The 20,714-nt window shown below is 34.4% G+C and overlaps 1 protein-coding gene across 1 annotated transcript; it reads left to right on the plus strand.

Moving 5' to 3' along the window:
* Positions 1-14,820: 14,820 nt before the first annotated feature.
* Positions 14,821-17,896, plus strand: LOC131843091 (uncharacterized). Its single transcript, XM_059191685.1, has one exon. The coding sequence runs from the start codon at positions 14,843-14,845 to the stop codon at positions 17,606-17,608; it is 2,766 nt and encodes a 921-aa protein (XP_059047668.1). The 5' UTR covers positions 14,821-14,842; the 3' UTR covers positions 17,609-17,896.
* The last annotated feature ends 2,818 nt before the right edge of the window (positions 17,897-20,714 follow it).

Raw genomic sequence — 20,714 nt, forward strand, 5'->3', positions numbered from 1 at the left:
CGTGATCAACAAAGTGCCCAAAGAGGTGTTTATATATATATATATATATATATATATGTAACTCAAAGATGACTGACATAGTGATCTATCATCGCACAGCCCAAACCACTGGACGTATCGGGTTGAAATTTGGCATGCATACATATGGTAGATATAGTATTCGTACTTTATATAAAAATGCATGCGGCAATCAATACAAAACCGCTACGCTATCATATTTCAAGAAAGCAATAACAAACTCAAAAATTCAAAATATCTTCATTCATGTAGGTCTATTACAGACTCTTATGACATGTCAAATCTACCGTCAGTTCGGATTGATTTCGAGATGTGAAGAACTGACAAGAAACTCAGCTTGTATTCTCTTCAAATAAATGTTGTACATATTTATAATCTAAATATATATAACTCAAAGGTGACTGACGTAGTGATCTATCAACGCACAGCCCAAACCACTGGACGGATCGGGTTGAAATTTGGCATGCAGGTAGATGTTATGACGTAGGCATCCGCTAAGAAAGGATTTTGATTAATTCTACCCCAAGGGTATAATATACGGGATGAAAGTTTGTATGAAACTTTGTCAATTTTAAACCGATCGGGCTGAGACTTTGAATGCATAAAGCTATTATGACGTAGGCATCCCCTAAGAAACGATTTTGATAAATTACACCCCTAAGGGGATAAACAAACGCGAACGAAGCCGCGGGAAAAAGCTAGTTAAATATAGAATTAATGATTAAATAAATAACGAAAATAAATTACTTTAATGACGAGCGTGCATGGCAATAGTTGTTCATGCACGGGATTTTCATTTAATGCTAGACATAGACACCTACATACACATAGTAAGTAAACTGGCTTTTAAAAAAAAAAGTAATGCAATTGAGTTTCATGCCAAAAATAAAATTATAATGTAAAAATTTGACGTTCATAAGCGGTAAAATGTCCTACATGAATGATTTTTGAATTCAAACTTGTATCCCCTCTAACCTTTGAGTGCAATGATGGCTGGCTCATCCGTCACACTCGTAAACGGGTGCTGCTTGTGAGGACTGGTCTGTTTGAGTTACGAACTGGAAACCATCGTGTTAAATTCCTGGTGAATTTGTCACGATGGGATAACTAACCTGAGCTCACGCTCATCTTATCATCCTCCACTGGTGCCCCGCCAGCGTAAACCGTTAGCGCAGGCGGATGCACCATTCCATTATCATCCACAAAAAAAAAACACTGCTTACATTATTTGCTAATTCCTTGCCATAATGATAACAAAAATACAACTCCAAGAACCCGAAAGGTCATAAATGATTTAATGAGTTTAAGTTTAACAATTGTATACATTGACAGAAAAGTAGGTTGAACAGGATGATGTTAAAGTCACTATAGTATTGCTTCAAATTATGTCAAATTCAAATTCAAAAAACATTTATTTATGTAGGACAAGTTAGCCACTTATGAACGTAAATTTTTATACATTATAATTATTATATATATATATACCGATCGTCGTGGAGATCTTTGGGGGAGGCCTATGTCCAGCAGTGGACGTCTTCCGGGCTGCGATGATGATGATGATGATGATGATAATTATTTCCCTACTGCCGCCAGCCATTGCACTCACTAATATAAATTTGCGTCTAATCACACCTCGTTAATACAGAAATCTTCAATTCTATCCGAGACCTCGAAAATGTCGTAAGAATCTGGGGCACGAAAAATCTTAAACCCACCTGCCGCAGACTGCGGGACACTGTTCGTTTGTCCCAGGTTCATTTGTCCCAGCAAAGTTAATGATAATCATTAGTATTCCATTCTGTCCAGTCCTCCGCGCAGTAAATAAAAATTTGCAATCGTTGCCAGATGTTACGACCCATTAAGTAGAGCGTGACGGGCGTGGCATGTCGATTTATTGCGTTTGTGAACGATACACGGCTTCATATTGTGGTCGTTTATCTACTACTCGTGCAGTCTGTCAGTTAGATAGATATCAGATCTTATATTAAACAATTTTGTGTCAAAAATCTTAGGATAGATGAATTCATAGATGACAGCGATATCAAAAATAAGTTTATTTGCAACGTTGACAACGTTATAATATATTTTTATGTTTTACTAGCTTTTGCCCGCGGCTTCGCTTGCGTTAATTTATCCCCTTAGGGGTGGAATTGATCAAAATCCTTTCTTAGGGGATGCCTACGTCATAGTAGCTTTATGCATGCAAAGTCTCAGCCCGATCAGTTTATAATTGACAAAGTTTCATACAAACTTTCATCCCGTATTTTATGCCCTTGGGCTGTAGAATTAATCAAAATCCTTTCTTAGCGGATGCCTACGTCATAACATCTACCTGCATGCGAAATTTCAACCCGATCCGTCCAGTGGTTTGGGCTGTGCGTTGATAGATCACTACGTCAGTCACCTTTGAGTTATATATATTTAGATTATAAATATGTACAACATTTATTTGAAGAGAATACAAGCTGAGTTTCTTGTCAGTTCTTCACATCTCGAAATCAATCCGAAGATATAATAGATTTGACATGTCATAAAAGTCTGTAATAGATCTACATGAATAAAGATATTTTGAATTTTTGAGTTTGTTATTGCTTTCTTGAAATATGATAGCGTAGCGGTTTTGTATTGATTGCCGCATGCATTTTTATATTAAGTTCGAATACTATAACTACCATATATTAGTTTTAGAGCTATGACGTGGTCGAGTAGATTGCGTAGTCATGCTCACTGAAATGTCCAGACATATCGAGGCGTGGTGGGCCGGGTCATTGGAGTCCCTAAAATATGGTCGAGCGCAGTGATGGCTGGTTCATACGTCATATTCGTGAATGAGTGCTGCTTGTAGGGACTTGTCTGCTCTAATCACTATGACTAATTTCCTCTTATTAATTGTTCAACCAGTTGTTGTGTATTCAATATTTTTTTCTATTTGATTATTTAATTGAATTAGTGCTAATCGGTAGTTTGTATTCACACACTTAAACTTAAATTGTAAAGTAAGAATAAAAGTATTTAAAAGTGCAATACACAAGTTTCTTGCTCGTTCCTCTTGTGATGAGACAGTTTTGGAATGCTTGTTCCAACCAAATCTCTCCAGGTATCTCTATCCTGTGCCAATTGGACCACCGACTGAAGTTTCGTTTAGCATCTCGAACGGAATCAGTTCATTGTGCAGGTGCCTTACTTCTGCCTCTTCTTACGTCCATGTGGCCTACCATGTTACATTCCAAATTGTGTGTGTTGTGTAGTTCTAGGTTCTATTCCTGGCAAGGTACAAACATTTTTATTCATGAGTACAATTGCATATATTAGTCTGGAGATTGTCTATTTCTATTTATCAATTAATTGTTAAGTATAACTATCAGCTATCTAGTACTCATAACATACGCTCTGTTTGCGACTAGATGGCGCTGTGTGAATTGTCTTGACTTATTATTATCATCAAGCCTTCATACTCTGTAATTTCAAAACCGTATTCCATATTTCACGGAGCACGCTGCTGGAATTCGCAAAACAGTGTTGTAAGCTACCTTGGCGGCTGTAATACGAATAGAAGTACACAAACGACTTTGAAATACAGCCAACCTCATTAAAATTAAGCGCTCGCCTCCAAAATATCACCCCGTGTGTACCTGTCGAGAGATTCACATCTCATTTGTTACTTTTCTTATCCTTACACTCCAACGACGCGCTCCTTACACCCTTTCACACCTTCTCGTACAGCACCCGCGATGTATAATGTGCTACTCACGCTTCCGTCGGATCAGTTTAATATCCGCTCGGTTGTTATAACCGACTCGTTAGCCATTTCCCAAACAACTTGAAGTGGAAATTAGACCTGAGTTGGAACAATGCTGGATTTTAGTGAATCGAAAGCAATTGAAACCGTAAAAAGTAATGCTGTCTTTATAATATGAAGAGGTTTTTTAATGGGTGATATAATATGTATTTGGATGTATTTATTTCAATTTATGCCAGAAAAAAGATTTAAATGTCATATAAAATACTTCCTTAGACATTCTATGTATTAAAAATTTGTACGTATGTATTTAAAAAATATGTATTTGTGTATTTATATCAGTTGTCTAGTACCCATAACACAAGCTCTGCTTAACGTGGCGCTAGACGATGCTGTATGCCCTGAGAAAAAAAGAAAAAAATTATGATGAACAGTTTCTTTTTATATTTTTATAAATACACTTTATAAGAGAACTAGCTTTTGCTCGCGGCTTTGCTCGCGTTAATTTATCCCTTTAGGGGTGGAATTTATTAAAATCCTTTCTTAGCCTACGTCATAGTAGCTTTATGCAAGCAAAATCTCAACCTGATCGGTTTAAAATTGATGAAGTGTCATATAAACTTTCTTCCCCTATTTTATCCCCTTGGGGGTAGAATTAATCAAAATCCTTTCTTAGCGGATGCCTACGTCATAACATCTACCTGTATACCAAATTTCAGCCCGCTCCGTCCAGTGGTTTAGGCTGTGCGTTGATATATCACTATGTCAGTCACCTTTGAGTTATATATATTTAGATATTATTTTCATTTAAATTTCTTATAAGTACAAAGGATATTCTATACTTGTTTCAAAGTTAAAAGGTCCCAGTTTGATTTTCTTTTGAAATATTAGAACGAGCTGAAAAGTTTTGATTTTGAGTTTAAAACACGATTTATTTTTACTATCCTTCTAATTGTGATATCATATTTCAGTCTTATATTAACGTACTAATTATTTACTGCGTTTATTTTCATCCTTTTCAATGTAGGTTTAATTTAAACAATACTTACTTGAAAGAGCAACACACAAGTTTCTTGCTCATTCTTCATGTGATGAGTCTGCATTCCGAATGAGCGGTAGAATAAAAATATGACTATTCAAAAGTGCTTAAGACATAGATTCCTCGCACGGTGAAAATAATTGTATAAATGATTATGATTGTTAGTGTCGGTCTGGATGTTTTATATGTAATATGTATATATTTACAAAAATATACTAGACATCTGACAGAAATACACACATACTCATTTTTTTTTAATAATAATAATAAAGCCGTCATACTAAACACATGCCGAATAGTCAGAAAATTTCTGTCTTCATCACATAACTCATCCATGCTTGGCTAAGGCCCGCGTGTTTGAATATATTACCCCCGTAAAAAGGGAGATATAATATATATATATATATATATATATATATATACAGCGAGAGACAGCTTTCCGAATGAGTGGTAGATAAAAAACAAATTGTTATGACTATTCAAAAGTGCATAAATTAAGTTTATTTGAATAAATGATTTTCTATTCTATTCTATTCTATTCTAAATATTCATCAGATAATATCTAAAGAATTGTACAATTTCTTATAAAACGTAAAAAAAATCTGTGTATATGTGTATTGGTGTCAGTTGTCATACACAATTACACACATGCACAGTATTTTTTAAATAGCTTGCTTTGTTTAGATACGGCTGTATCAATTCTCCTGAGATAATATTGTTATTACTACGCAGTAACATTGTATATTGTAAATGTTAATCAGATAATTTCTAAAGAATTATACAACTTCTGACTAGCTCTTAACTGAAGCCATTATATGTTCCCGTGGGAATTTCAGGAAATCCTTTCCTAATGGACAGCCATAAAAAGGATAGAATTTTTAAAAAATCTCTGATTAACTGAAATAGTATTTACCTCTCTCGACGTTTCGACTAGGTTGCACTAGTTGTGGTCACTGACTGGAGTAACGACGTCAATGTCGGCAAGTGTCAACAGTGTTCAACTACCGTTACTAGATAGTCCAACGAAAAATGATACAATATTATAACTTCGAAAATATATAAATAACGTCAAGAAACTTTACAGTAATATAGCTTATACATCAGAATAACATAAATTTCATGCTGATGAAACCGCGTATATTACGGTACAGCTGATGAGTTGTATAAGGAATAAAAACATAGTTTATCGTTTATTTGATACTATTATATATATAAATCGTCCTCTGGAATACCCACCCCGGCTTCGCACGGGTGTACTATATATATGTGTATTATATATATAAACCTTCCTCTTGAATCACTCTATCTATTAACAAAAACTGCTTCAAAATCCGTTGCGTAGTTTTAAAGATTTAAGCATACATAGGGACAGACAGCGACAGCGACTTTATTTTATACTACGTAATATAATGAAGATAAAGAACAAAAGCAGAATAAAGTCGCATATAACAGTTAACAATATTTAAAAAAATGACTTTTTATATTTGACATATCATTAAATTCATAAAAACTCTTCAAAAGAGAATGCACAATAAGTTTATCATAAAGCTAAAAAACTTTTTATAAAACATTTGAATGGATACAGGGAAATAAAGTACAATTAGGTTACCATAAAGAACTCTGAAGACATTTAAATTTCATAAAGGAAAGCGAATAAACTCGATATTGCAGTAAGAGCCATTAGTCTCGGATTGAGTTCCGGAGCTGGCGAGGTGCCAGACGAACAAAGATGGCACTGATATGTACATTTCTAATAAACCACTCCTCACATAACATGATACAGCTAAGTGGAAATGTCTGATTTGCTGAATCGCGCCACAATTTGACAAATAACCTTTTCGATTAACGTGTATTGTTTTTATTGGATTACGAATCCTTATAAAGTAATATATAAAGTAGAGAGTGGACTGTATTTATTGAAGAGAAAATAATTAATGGAAAAGGAAGCAGAAATACGATTTCGACCTGGAAGAACGTCTTCCACACTCCTAACACCCCAAAGTAAGCAAAGCCCCACCGGCGGCAACACTCACACACACACACACTCCTATGATTACATCAACCTACTTAAATTGTAATAAACTAACAAACTCAAAGTACACCTCAATATGGAAGAGGACACTGACTTCTGAAACACAGGTATTTTCTATACCTACCTCAGAATTCAGGGACTTCTTAATTATTTGTATTTGTAAAAAAAAAATATTAGATATTAGACAATAAAGATAAAGATATATTTTCATCCCTTATAAAGTCTAAAAGCGTTTTCTTCCTGTCAATCACGGGTATACAGACGAATTCACCAGCTAAAACTAGTTAAATACCAGCAGTAGTTGTCGGTTTACTGGCGACAATGAAAACGCTGTAAAATTCCCAATCCCGACTCACAAAGGCATTAATTAAGTATTCAAAGGTCTTTGTTACAGAGATCTCTTCGTAAATCTCTGAATAGTATCACAAAGTCGTTGTGTGCGTTTGTCTGTCCCCACTTCTAAACCACGCAACGGATTTTGATTCGAATTTCACTGTTGTTTAGATATATTTTTATTAAACGTTTGTTATCTATACATATAAATAAATATTCTCTGTATTATTTAATATATTTATAAAGCCTTTTCTTCACTGTATGTTAAAAATAAAGTAAATTATATCTATCTTAAGATATTGGAAGTTTCAAAATTCGATTATTATAATACAACATTAAATGAAACTCCAGTAAAGATTAACATATACAAGAACTATGACAATAATAATATTAGGAAAATTCAGACAGCGCCATCTAGTCTCAATCTAAAACATAATTTATACTAAACAACTGCAATACTTAAATATTTATATATATGTGTACTGTAAATAAATATCTATAGTATATATAAAAATATCCACAATATGATGGTTAATCATTAACTCTGACGTCTCGTTATTTACTATTTGTATGGCTAAATTAGGCCTATGCACGACAAAAATCTGCAGATTCTGCCAAATAGAAGAGGAAACGCCACTACACATCTTATGTGGTTGTAACCCACTCATGCATAAACGAAAAATCTTCATTGGAAAGTTTACACTCTTTCCCGAGGAGATAAAAACCATCGCTCCTAAGAATATCCTTCAATTCTTGTCCCTGACGGTTCTAGGTAGCGAACTTTGAAACAGGGTGAGCACGATAGATCTATGTAGGTTGCAGTGCTACAGGTGCTACAAACCCAATAAAAAAAACTATTTGTATAGAATATAATAGAATAGAAATAATTTATTCAAATAAACTTACATTGAAGCACTTTTGAACAGTCATAACATTTTTCTTTTTAATCTACCGCTCATTCGGAATGCTGTCTCATCACAAGAAGAACAAGCAAGAAACTTGTGTGTTGCTCTTTTAAATAATTTATTCTTACTTACAATTTAAGTTTAAGTGCCTAGTAATTTAAGGCCAGCTGATAAAGACAACTTTTTTTTTTTTATTAAGTATTTTACGGCCTTGGAACTGTCGTTGGTGGTGCCACTCGAAGAAAAAACTTCTACAAGTTAAAATGATGATTTCCCTTATGTTTATCAAGGCATACCTATACTTTCTACCAATTCCTTTCTTATTCCAAATTATCCTCTTAAATATAGTAAAATGCTAAACAATTTAAAAATCTACGCTCTGAAATACACGACTATATTTCTGAAGGTAACTCCGCTAAGACAATTTTAATGTTGCCTTAAAATTTGTCGCGTAATGCCAGAGTTATAAGCAGATACATGTTGTGTTTTAAAACTGTACGAACTAGTATCAGTGACGCCCAGCCGTACCTCTGGCCCAGCTCCAAACTAGATGCTTTATGTAGAACCCTCCAGTGCTCACACTCTAGAAATAACGACCACTTCAGACTTCCATCCCAACCTTATAGAATCCGCCGCAAGCCAAAATCGTCCATCCACTGCTGTAATAAGAGTTACACCAACTGCAAACCCCAAAATTGCCAAGGCAGAACTCTGAAGAGCTTCCCAACTTTATATCCTTGACAGATCGCATTCCAATTTGAATTTTACTCCCATTGTTATAACGTTGGCAATAGTAGCCGAAGCAGTTTGATACACTGTTTAAAATTGAATAAGACAATTGGATCGCGCTTGAGTTATCACCGATTTTGTTAAGGTATCGTGAAGTTTTTTGGTCCGGACAATTTTACATTTTAGTGACAAATTGAGCGGAACGCTACGATTTTATGTTCACTTGCTATGAAATAAAGTTTCCTATACCTACACAGGTGTAATTGGAGTAATAAATTCTAACTTGGAGATAAAGTTTCAAAGTTATAAGTATTCGAGTTTATTTCTGATTATCCCGTTCATCAATCATAAAGAAACTGATTGATTAGGTAACAAAGTTTTAATGTACTAAATCTATTTATTGTTAAAAAGTGGAGGTATTGTATTAATTTTATTACAATATTCAGGCAATTTAAGGAGTGTGTCCACAATATAATTACAATTCTGTATTCTTCACTATTGAGGACTGATCTGTTCAGGTTACGAACACTGATTAGACTTTTTGCTTTTGCAATAGCATATGCTGGTAGTCACTCTGTTCTGCCAAATTATTGTAAATATGTATAACATTTATTTGAAAATAATACGAGCTGAGTTTCTTGTCAGTTATTCTCATCTCGAAATCATTCCGAACTGACGGTGGATTTGACATATCATAAGAATCTGTATTGAAATGAAATGAAATTGATTTGCGTATTATACAGTTAGAATATCTAACTGTATAATACGCAAATCAATTTCATATATACATATATATATCAGGTAATATGTCCAGGTTATATATTATTGGCAACTGTTTAATTGCCCCAATTTACGGGCATGCAAATTCTGAGTATATTAGAATTAAATAATCTTTAATATTATAATTTAAAATTAATATCCCATTAACTCAGTATTATATTATATATTATTATATATTAATAGGAATAATTATATAATATAAAATAAAATATAATAGACCTACATGAATAAAAATATTTTTAATTTGAATTTATTCGTTCTATCTCAAGTCTAAGACCTTGCATCTCCAATCACACAAGAGCAATAACAATACTTTCATTCGAAATTTTGCCTTAAATATTTATGTTCCGATCTATTAGGCTTACTCTATTATTAAAGTATATATTAAGTCATTTTTCGTTAACCAAATAATTCATTATAATTTCAATGAATTGCACATTTTTTCAAATTTATATATAATAAAATTCATTACAATTTCAATGACTTGCACATTTTTTCAAATTTTTATATAATAAAATTAATTATAATTTCAATGAATTGCACATTTTTTCAAATTTTTATATAATAAAATTCATTACAATTTCAATGAATTGCACATTTTTTTCATTTTTTTATAATATTTCATTGATGGATGGATTGTTCATGCGAACGGGATCAAGATAGATCCATTTTTGTAGAAAATAGTTTTGTTACGTGTAATTCTTAAAAGCTTACGTAACAATAACAAATTGATTTTACCTAAATGTCGTTTGGCTAAAGTTAGTAATTCGTTTTATGGAAAGTGCGTAAGGTTTTACAATAAAATACCAGAGTCTGTTATAAATCTGCCAGAAAAAACATTTAAATGTCAAATAAAACACTTCCTTTGCAATAAGCTTACTATAAAATTGAAGAATTGGTTAACGATAATAATGTTTTTATAGAAAAACTTTAAATCCATAGCACTGACAACATTATCTGATTACATTAATAATGAGTGCGTAGCGATTTCTATGTTGATTATCGCATACCTCTTACTTGTTATACTGTAATTATTTATATAAAAAAAACATCTATTAAAAAGAGCAATACACAAGTTTCTTGCTCGTTCTTCTTGTGATGAATCTGCATTCCGAATGAGTGGTAGAATCAAAATATGACTATTCAAAAGTGCTTGTAATGAGTTTATTTGAATAAAGATTATTTCTATTTCTAAGAACTTGCTGAAAGAAACTCTTAATAGTGTTAAACCTTAAATAACCTAAAATAAAACAATATAATATAATAACTGAAATATTTTATTAAAGGGATTATTATTAAATTTAATTAACACTTGACGTGTGTATGTTCAGTCTGTCAAGTTTGTAACTTAAATGTTTGTATCTCATTACGAGACGTGAGATCTCCTCATGCAGCATCTCATAGTTGTAACAGTTCTTGATAACAATAACAATAGTTTCTGTGATAACGTTAGATAGTTCTGTTGAGTGAAAATCGACGGTAAATGCAACAAGCATTTGGAATTATTATGTAATAATAAGTAGCTGTCACGGCAAGAGTTGTTTTGCTATGTAAATTAATTTCTCAATAATAAAATAGGGGTGGATGGTAGAAGCGTACAAATTTGGGGTTGTATGTATTTTTTAATGTCACATTATAAACAAAAATTGTACAAAAAGTAATTAAAATGTTAGGGATGGACAACCCTTACCACTTATTAAAAATAGAGGCAATCGTTGTTGTATAAATTAAAATCCCTATTAAAAATAGGGGTTGATGGTAGAAGTCTGAAAATTATAAAAAAAATTATGCAAAAAGTAAATAAAATATTAGGGGTGCATAACCCTTATCACTTAGGGGTATTTGAAATAGATAGAAGCCGATTCTCAGACTTACTGAATATGCATATAAAATTTCATAGAAATCGGTCAAGCCGTTTCGTAGGAGTATGGTAACTAACATTGTGACACAAGAATTTTAAAAGCTATCTCTGAACAATTCACTTAATCTAGTCCCAATCTAAGCATAGCTTGTGTATCTTTTTTTAAAGTATATAGTTTTTATTTTTTATTTATACAGTTTTTTTTAATAAGTTAAGCTGTCGATCAGACAATGGAATGGTGCACCCGCCTGGGCTAACTGTTTATGCTGGCGGGGCACCAGTGGAGGATGATAGGATGAGCATGAGATCAGGTCAGTTAGCCCATTCTGAAAAATCACCCGGAATTTATCACGATGGTAACCAGGGGAGACCGCGTGGTGGTCAACCTGACATGTATATTGGTTGCAATGGAGTCATTAGTCCACGTTGTTAACGCCATCTATCAGACTCATAAGGAATCAAAGGCGTCATCAATGTGAAGTGGAACACGGATTGCCTCCCTCGACAGGACTGGCAACAACTTCACTCGGCGCTTCGAATTTTGTCTTGTCATTATAAACTTTTACTTGTTATGCTACTATGTAAAGATTAAACTATTAAAACTAAATACGTATTACTATCAAAGGATTTTATTCGTAATAACAAACAAGAAACTAAAATATACAGAGGGAAAGGCGCAAACATAATGGTCTTCGCAGCCGGATTATCGAAGAAATAAAGAATCAACAAGAAAAACGGTCAGAGCCATCATCCCTTTGTGTCACTCGTCCTAAACGAAATTTGTGTTAACAGTGTTGAACTTTATAATATAGTTGTATTCTATTGTGCATTATTGGATTTAAGTTTAATTTTATTGGAAATTTAAATCGTAAGTACCTACCTGCACTTGATTTCTTTAAGCCATTAAAATGAGTGATGACGAATTTAGAGACGTTACTTCAATTGATATAAACAAACTTATTGAACTGAAAAAACTAAGAGCTACTGTAAAAGGTAGATTAACATTATTCGAAAAATATATCAATAAATTCAAATCTGTTATTTTAACAAAAATGCAAATAACAGAAATAAACTTACGAATGCAAACTATTGCGCAGTGTTTTAACAATTATTGTGATATTCAAAATCAAATAGATGTTCTAGTAGAAAAAAGAATTGGACAATCAATTAGAATATAGAGAGTTGATCGAGGAACAGTACTATAGTAATATTGCCGCGGCGAAATGTTTGATAGAAACAGATGAAGCTACTGATTCCAAATGTTCGCACTCTTCGAAATCCGTAGCTGTGAAGCTTCCAAACATACGGCTGGCCTGCTTCGACGGGTCTTACGATCAGTGGCTAGAATTTAGAAATTCATATATAACCATGATCCATAAACGCACTGATCTTGACGCTATTCAAAAATTACACTATTTAAAATCTTCTCTTAGTGGTTGTGCGTTACAAGTAATTAGTGCGTTAGAATTCACTGCATCCAATTATAATCATGCTTGGGAACTATTAGAAAACAGGTTTCATAATAACCGCCTCCTTGTTTATAACCACGTGAGATCATTGTTCACAGCTCCGGCAGTTATAAAAGAATCATCACAACAGATTAGAAAATTAATTGATACGATTTTGCGTAATTTGCGCGCTCTCCAATCCTTGGGCGAACCAACAGATTCGTGGGACACCCTAATTATTTATTTAGTCCTGACTAAAGTAGACTCAGGTACGGAAAGAGAATGGGAGAATCATAAGGGGTCGATTTCTAGTGATCCTAACAATAAATTAAAATTAGATGATTTATTAAACTTTTTAAGAAATAAAGCCGACATGTTGGAAGTTACACTTTTGAATCATAAAGTACAATCGAATAAAATAGTTCACGAACGTAAATCTGTTCAGGATTTTAAAAGGTCTTCGAATCAATCACAGTTAACACATAGCTACATTACAACGCGATCGAATAACAACAGTAAGTTTAATAAACCTATTGATAGACGAATACGTAATTGTATTATGTGTAACGGAAACCACGCCCTTTATACTTGTATTTCCTTTTTAAATTTATCTGTAAACGAGAGGATAAATTTAATTAATGATAAAAAGTTATGTCGAAATTGTTTGCGCGGCGGGCATACCATAAACGAATGTATGTTTGGTCCGTGTAAACAATGTCAACGAAAACACAACAGTTTAATTCATACGGATAATGAGATGGACACGGGCACATCAGCTGATCGTGCGCATTATTCACAATCGGCTGATAACCTGCACGGTACATCGACTGCACTTCATTCTCAAATTAATAATACAGACGATTTAAATGCGACTTTGTTTACAATGCAACAAGTTCTATTATGCACTGCACTAGTTGATATAGTCGATAATAAAAACAGATGTTTTACAATACGTGCTCTTTTAGATAATGGAAGTCAACACTCTTTCATTTCTAGCGAATTATTTAAACGATTAAATATAAAATCTATACAGTCCACTATACGAATTTCGGGTGTAGGACAATCACTCACTCAGTCGAATGAAAGATGTGAGATTAATATACGATCAAAAACCTGTGATTATAGTACGCGGGTTCAGTGCATGGTTCTGCCATGCATTACGTCGATTATACCTTCAAAGCCAGTAGATTATAAGTTATTACGTATCCCGGATAATATTCATCTTGCGGATCCATCCTTTAATGAACCGTCCGTGATTGATTTATTAATCGGTGCAGATGTATTCTGGGATATGTTATACGAAAGTAGAATTCGCTTACCGAGTGGACCGTTCCTACAGAACTCTAAATTAGGGTGGTTGATTTCAGGTCCAGTCGGTAGCGACTATCCGCGTAAGAATAATCAGATTCAGTGTAATTTAACACAAACAATAGATTCAAATTTAAAACGATTTTGGGAACTAGAAGAAATAACTAGTAGAAATGAAATACATACTGAAGACGAACACGCATGCGAATACTTATATGAAACCACAACAAAACGGGACATAGATGGTAGATTTTTAGTGCGAATTCCCTTACGGAAATCAGCTGATCATCTTGGTGAATCGTATTCTTTCGCTAAATCCCGTTTCTTATCGTTGGAACGCAAGTTACATCGATTACCGTTCTATAAAAAATTGTATTGTGATTTTATACGCGAGTATATTGAACTGGGGCATATGACGAGGGTAAATGAATATAATAAACCATATTATTTTCTACCTCATCACGGAGTTCTACGTGAACACAGTACGACAACTAAGTTACGTGTTGTTTTTGACGCTAGTGCTGTGACCACGTCAAACTTGTCATTGAACGATATTCAGTACGTCGGACCGCCTCTACAAAAATGACATCTTTTCAATATTATTACGTTTCAGGCAGTACAAGTTCGTAGCTTGCGCTGATGTCGAGAAAATGTTCCGACAAATATTTATACAGACTGATCAAAGAAATCTACAGCTTATTGTTTGGAGAGAGAAACCATCGGATCCACTCTGTGTTTATCGGCTGAATACGGTTACATATGGAACGGCGTCAGCACCATACTTAAGCATGCGTTGTCTAAGGCAATTAGCAAAGGATTGTAGTGATGATAACATTGCTAAAATCATAAATGAGGATTTCTATGTTGATGATCTCATTACAGGTCATGACGATAAACAAATTTTGTTGGAGGTGTGCAGTAAAATATCACAAGTACTGTTATCGGGATGTTTTCCATTGCGTAAATGGACATTTAATCACGATCTAGAGATTGTTACTTCTAAAGAATTGGGTATTGGAGATCATCAACAAACAAAAACTCTCGGTATAGGTTGGTACAACACTAGCGACGAACTACATTTCACCACCGCGGTGACCAATGTACACACAATAACGAAACGAACTATTTTATCTGTTTTATCGCAAATTTACGATCCACTCGGTCTTGTGACACCTGTCACGATAATTGCAAAAATTTTGATGCAAAAATTATGGTTATGTAAAATTAACTGGGATGATGCTGTTCCAGAACCCATTAAATTAAATTGGTTACATTTCCTTAATACATTAAAAAAATTACATGATTTACGAATTCCGCGTTATGTGCTGAATGAAAACAGCGACGTAAAGGAATTACATATTTTCACCGACGCATCTCAGAGTGCATACGGCGCTTGCGCCTATATTCGTAGTTACAATAATGATTACAATTCGTCAGTAACAGTTAAACTACTGTGTGCTAAAAGTAAGGTATCGCCGATTAAGCCTGTCACAATTCCGAGATTGGAATTATGCGGCGCCTTGTTAGGAGCCAGATTATATACGAAAATTACATCTTCAATGAGGTTTCAATTCAATAAAGTGTATTTTTGGACGGACTCGACTATAGTTATGGGGTGGATCCGTATGTCACCTCATTTATTAAAAACATTTGTGCAACACCGCGTGACCGAAATAAATGAGTTAACTGGTGATTCAATTTGGTTACATGTTAATAGTAAGGACAACCCGGCCGATCTTGTGTCTAGGGGTGTTTACCTCGATATGCTTATCGACTGTACGCTATGGTGGAGGGGTCCTTTGTTTTTACAAGACCGGCAGTTTGACTTTAAAATCGATCATAGTACGTATGATTCAGTTTTGTTGCCGGAAGTAAAAAATCAAATCATATGTGCTTCTTCCAGCATATCCAATAGTTTAATCGACTTCTTGCGATTCTCCTCACTTAAACGATTAAAACGAAGTAGTGCCTACGTAATACGTTTCATAACCAACGCCCGCTCGTCTAAGTCCCTACGTAAAACAGGCTCATTATCCGTTAACGAGTTGGACGCAGCGACAAATATGTTAGTTCGGTTTGCACAATCGGAATCGTTTGCAAATGAATATGATAATCTATTGAAACAATTACCGATCAAGGGGAAAGGTGTTTCAAATAAAGTTTCCGGTCTTAATATATTTTTAGATAAAAATGACATAATCAGAATTGGTGGTAGATTGACCAACTCACACTATTTCGATTATAATAAAAAACATCCAATATTACTATCTAGTAAACATTACTTTAGCACGCTTTTATTTAGAGATGAACATAAACGGTTGTTCCATGCAGGACCCCAATTACTTTTATCTACAATCCGTGAAAATTGGTGGCCTCTCGCTGGTAGAAACTTAGCTAGAAAGATAGTTCGGCAATGTGTTACATGTACGCGCATGAAGGGGAAAACAATCACACCGATAATGGGTAACTTACCCGCCGAGCGTTTAGAACCAGGGTACCCTTTTATACGTTGCGGTGTGGATTATGCCGGACCGGTGATGATACTGAGCCGTAAGGGTAGGGGTGCTTCTCTGGTGAAGGGTTATATCTGCGTTTTCGTATGTTTTACTACTCGAGCTCTGCATTTGGAATTAGTATCTAGTCTTTCTACAAACGATTATTTACTGGCTTTAAAACGTTTCATCTCTCGCCGCGGCAAGCCCGTAGAGATATTTAGTGACAATGGTGGGGCCTTTGTAGGTTCTCAAAAGGACTTATCATTGTTTTTAAATGAAAATGTTAAAGAAATCGAAGATTTTGCCACCAATAATGGCATTAAATTACGTTTTATTCCACCGTACGCTCCTCATTTCGGCGGTTTATGGGAATCAGGGGTCCGATCATGCAAATATCATCTCAGACGAGTTGTAGGGAATTGTAATTTGACCTTTGAAGAGTTCACTACTGTCTTAACACAAATTGAAGCTATACTCAATTCTCGTCCTTTATATCCATTATCCTCCGATCCAAACGATTTCCTCCCCTTGACTCCTTCGCATTTCCTCATTGGTCGGCTTCTGACCGCGCCTCCATGCAAGGATCTGACGTCTACTCCAACACATCGTTTGATACGATATGATCGCATAGAACAAATGAGGCAACACTTTTGGCAACGCTGGTCTAAGGAGTACGTGGCGGAACTTCAAACAAGAACGAAGTGGAAATTGCAACAACCAGACATTCGTCTAAATACATTAGTACTTATTAAAGAAGAGAATCTACCACCACTAAAATGGCGACTGGGTAGAATTACACGTACCTTCCCGGGCAAAGACGGAATATGCAGAGTGGCAGAAATACTCACAGCAACTGGTATCATTCATCGTGCCACTTCTAAGATATGTCCGCTTCTACCTCAAGGCACAGAAACGAATTAAAGGAAGGAAAACCTCAATTATAGCATATGTTGAAAGTCTATACATTCCATTAGCTTTCAAAGGCGGGGCCATGTTAACGCCATCTATCAGACTCATAAGGAATCAAAGGCGTCATCAATGTGAAGTGGAACACGGATTGCCTCCCTCGACAGGACTGGCAACAACTTCACTCGGCGCTTCGAATTTTGTCTTGTCATTATAAACTTTTACGTGTTATGCTACTATGTAAAGATTAAACTATTAAAACTAAATACGTATTACTATCAAAGGATTTTATTCGTAATAACAAACAAGAAACTAAAATATACAGAGGGAAAGGCGCAAACACACGTTAGTACCTCCCTTCCTCCCAGCAGACCTTGTGTTATGGGTACTAGACAACTGATATACTTACTTTTTTAGTGAAACAGTTTTTCCACCACCCTATAAAATTCGGTAATCAGACTTTTTTATGCACGAGTATCTATCAGAACTGTTTTATAATAAAACCGATTTTGATGATTACTCTTTCACAGTACTTCATATTTATGCCCACAATTATGTATATGAACTGTTTTTAAGATGAACCGTTTACTCTAAAGTATCCTTACAATTCCACTACCTTATCTCAACATTAACAGGACACAGTTTACAAAGCAAGAGTGGTGTTGGAACCCCATGATAGAGTACTCACGCAAAAGACTTTGTTCAAACTTTATCTCTGTATGTAAATAATTAACTATGATAATTCAGACAGCGCCATCTAGTTCCAAGCTAAGCAGAGCTTCTATTTGGGCATTTGACAACTGATGGAATTACTCATGACGATCTCGGTAGTCTAGCGGTTTAGTAGACCGCCTCACTTCCGATCGCGGGTTCGATTCCTCGCACGGCACAGACATTTGTATTCATGAGTAATTGTTTGTAGCGGTCTGAGTGTTTTCTATGTATAATATGTATTTACAAAAAAGATCTATGTATTCGTATCAGTTGTCTAGTACCCATAACACAAGTTTTAGTCAGCTTAGGTCTAGGAGGCGCTGTCTTAATTGTTTGGGAAAGTTACAAAGTTTTGAGTTGATTATTATATTGTTACATTGTACGACGAATCGAACCAGCGATCATAAGAAGCAATGCGGTGCGCTAAACCGCTAGACCACCGCGGTCGTCGAAAACATAAAAGACGTCCCATATTTCGACAAATAAATTCTCATTCATTTGATTCTTTACAAATATTCTCATTAATGTATTAGATCAGAGGTTCCCAAAGTTCTTTGTGTCGTAGACGCCTTGCCATATTTTTCGGTTTTTGATACACTGGGGGTGAATAGTGGGTTCTTACCTGGTATTGATTTTTTGTAAATTTCTAACTGTAGTAAAGTTTAGTGTTAAAAACATAAAGTAAAAACAACAAGATGACCACTGTTATAGACTTGCAGTTTGTCATAGACCCCTGGGGGTCGCTATAGGCCACTTTGGGAATCACTGTAGATAAATCCGCTTATATCAAGCAGAGGTTACACGTGCTCCAAATTTTAATAATAGTCTTTATATAAATGTTTCTATTTACCAGTATGATGAAAGGACGTCTACAGATATGTTTACTCGATTCGTTGAGTATCACATATTGTATACAACATTAATTTGTGCCCTATTTAGCAATAGAATAGGGTACAAATAATCTTTATTCAAATAAACTTAATAAAAGCAATTTTGAATAGTCATATTTTTTATTCTACCGCTCATTCGGAACGCAGACGTATCACAAGATGAATAAGCATAAAACTTGCGTGTGGCTCTTTTAAATAAATGTTGTTCTACGTAAATACACATTAACAAGGATTAGGCATGCGATAATTGACATAGACTCCGCTGGGTAGTAAATTTTTGGAACTTAGAGTCACAAGTAAACAGGCATGGATAATTTCAAAATCTTATTTGTTACGAGTATATACGACCTATTTATTAATTTGTGAATGCTATAGATGTAATTAATAGTTCATTTATATTTGTAGAATGTAATTGTTTGGCTGAAAGGAGATTTCCAGGGCCGTAAAATACTTAATAAAAAAAAATAGTTTAGCTGTCAAATACTGATTGACATTATTGTAAAATTTATTATAAGAAAAGACAATACAATTCTTCTTCTTAAATATATATATATATTTAAGAAGAAGAATTGTATTATATATATATAATGGTCTATGCGTCTATTATAGACGATTTATGGCGTAAAGTTCCGTGAACATCATTTTTCGTGGCTGTATAAACCGATACGAGAACGGCATGGCCTACCACAGGCTGTAAACGTACATACATACACATTAGTAAACATATCACCTCAACACAAAAGAACCCCACCACAAGATTATTATTAATATTCATCGTCAACTGCTTCTTCCAGTCTAAAAGTTAAACACTTACCATCATCTGGGACAATGGCTTCAAGTTGATATTGAATTCCAATAGAATTCTAAACTAAATATAATTTATCATCTGCTTCTTCTTTATCCCATTTATTTGTGGTCGGCATAATATATTTTTCTCTTCCTTCATCCCTGTTCGCTGTCATCTCGTTATTTACTTCCTTTATTACTATATTATCTTTCACATAGTCCATCCATCTCTTTTTCGGCCTTCCTCTGGCCTTATAACCATCCACATTCATATTTAACACCTTTCTTAATATGTTATCTTCATTTCTACGCATTACATGTACATACAATTATTACTATTATATTATTACTTACATTACTATTATTACCATTATTAATATTATAAGCGTGAAAGTTTGTAAGTATGGATGGATGTTTGTTACTCTTTCACGCAAAAACTACTAAACGGATTTTGATGAATCTCTACAGTAATATAGCTTATACATCAGAATAACATATAGGCTATAAATTTCAGGCGGATGAAACCGAGGGCACAGCTTTTATATAATGTAAATTCTGATAAGCAGTTGTTAGGAAACATATTTATATAACACTCAAAATCATAACCATCCTTTTTGCATCACGAAATAACCCTATTTTTTGCATCGAAGTAATCAAATTCTGATAAGGTACAAGGAGAATATATGTAGCAGTAAAATCATAACCCAACCATAAACTTTCTGCTGCGTGCT

The sequence above is a fragment of the Achroia grisella genome, unplaced genomic scaffold, assembly GCF_030625045.1.
Source record: "Achroia grisella isolate CSIRO2021 unplaced genomic scaffold, CSIRO_AGI_Agris_v1 utg2786, whole genome shotgun sequence".
Lineage (NCBI taxonomy): Eukaryota > Metazoa > Arthropoda > Insecta > Lepidoptera > Pyralidae > Achroia > Achroia grisella.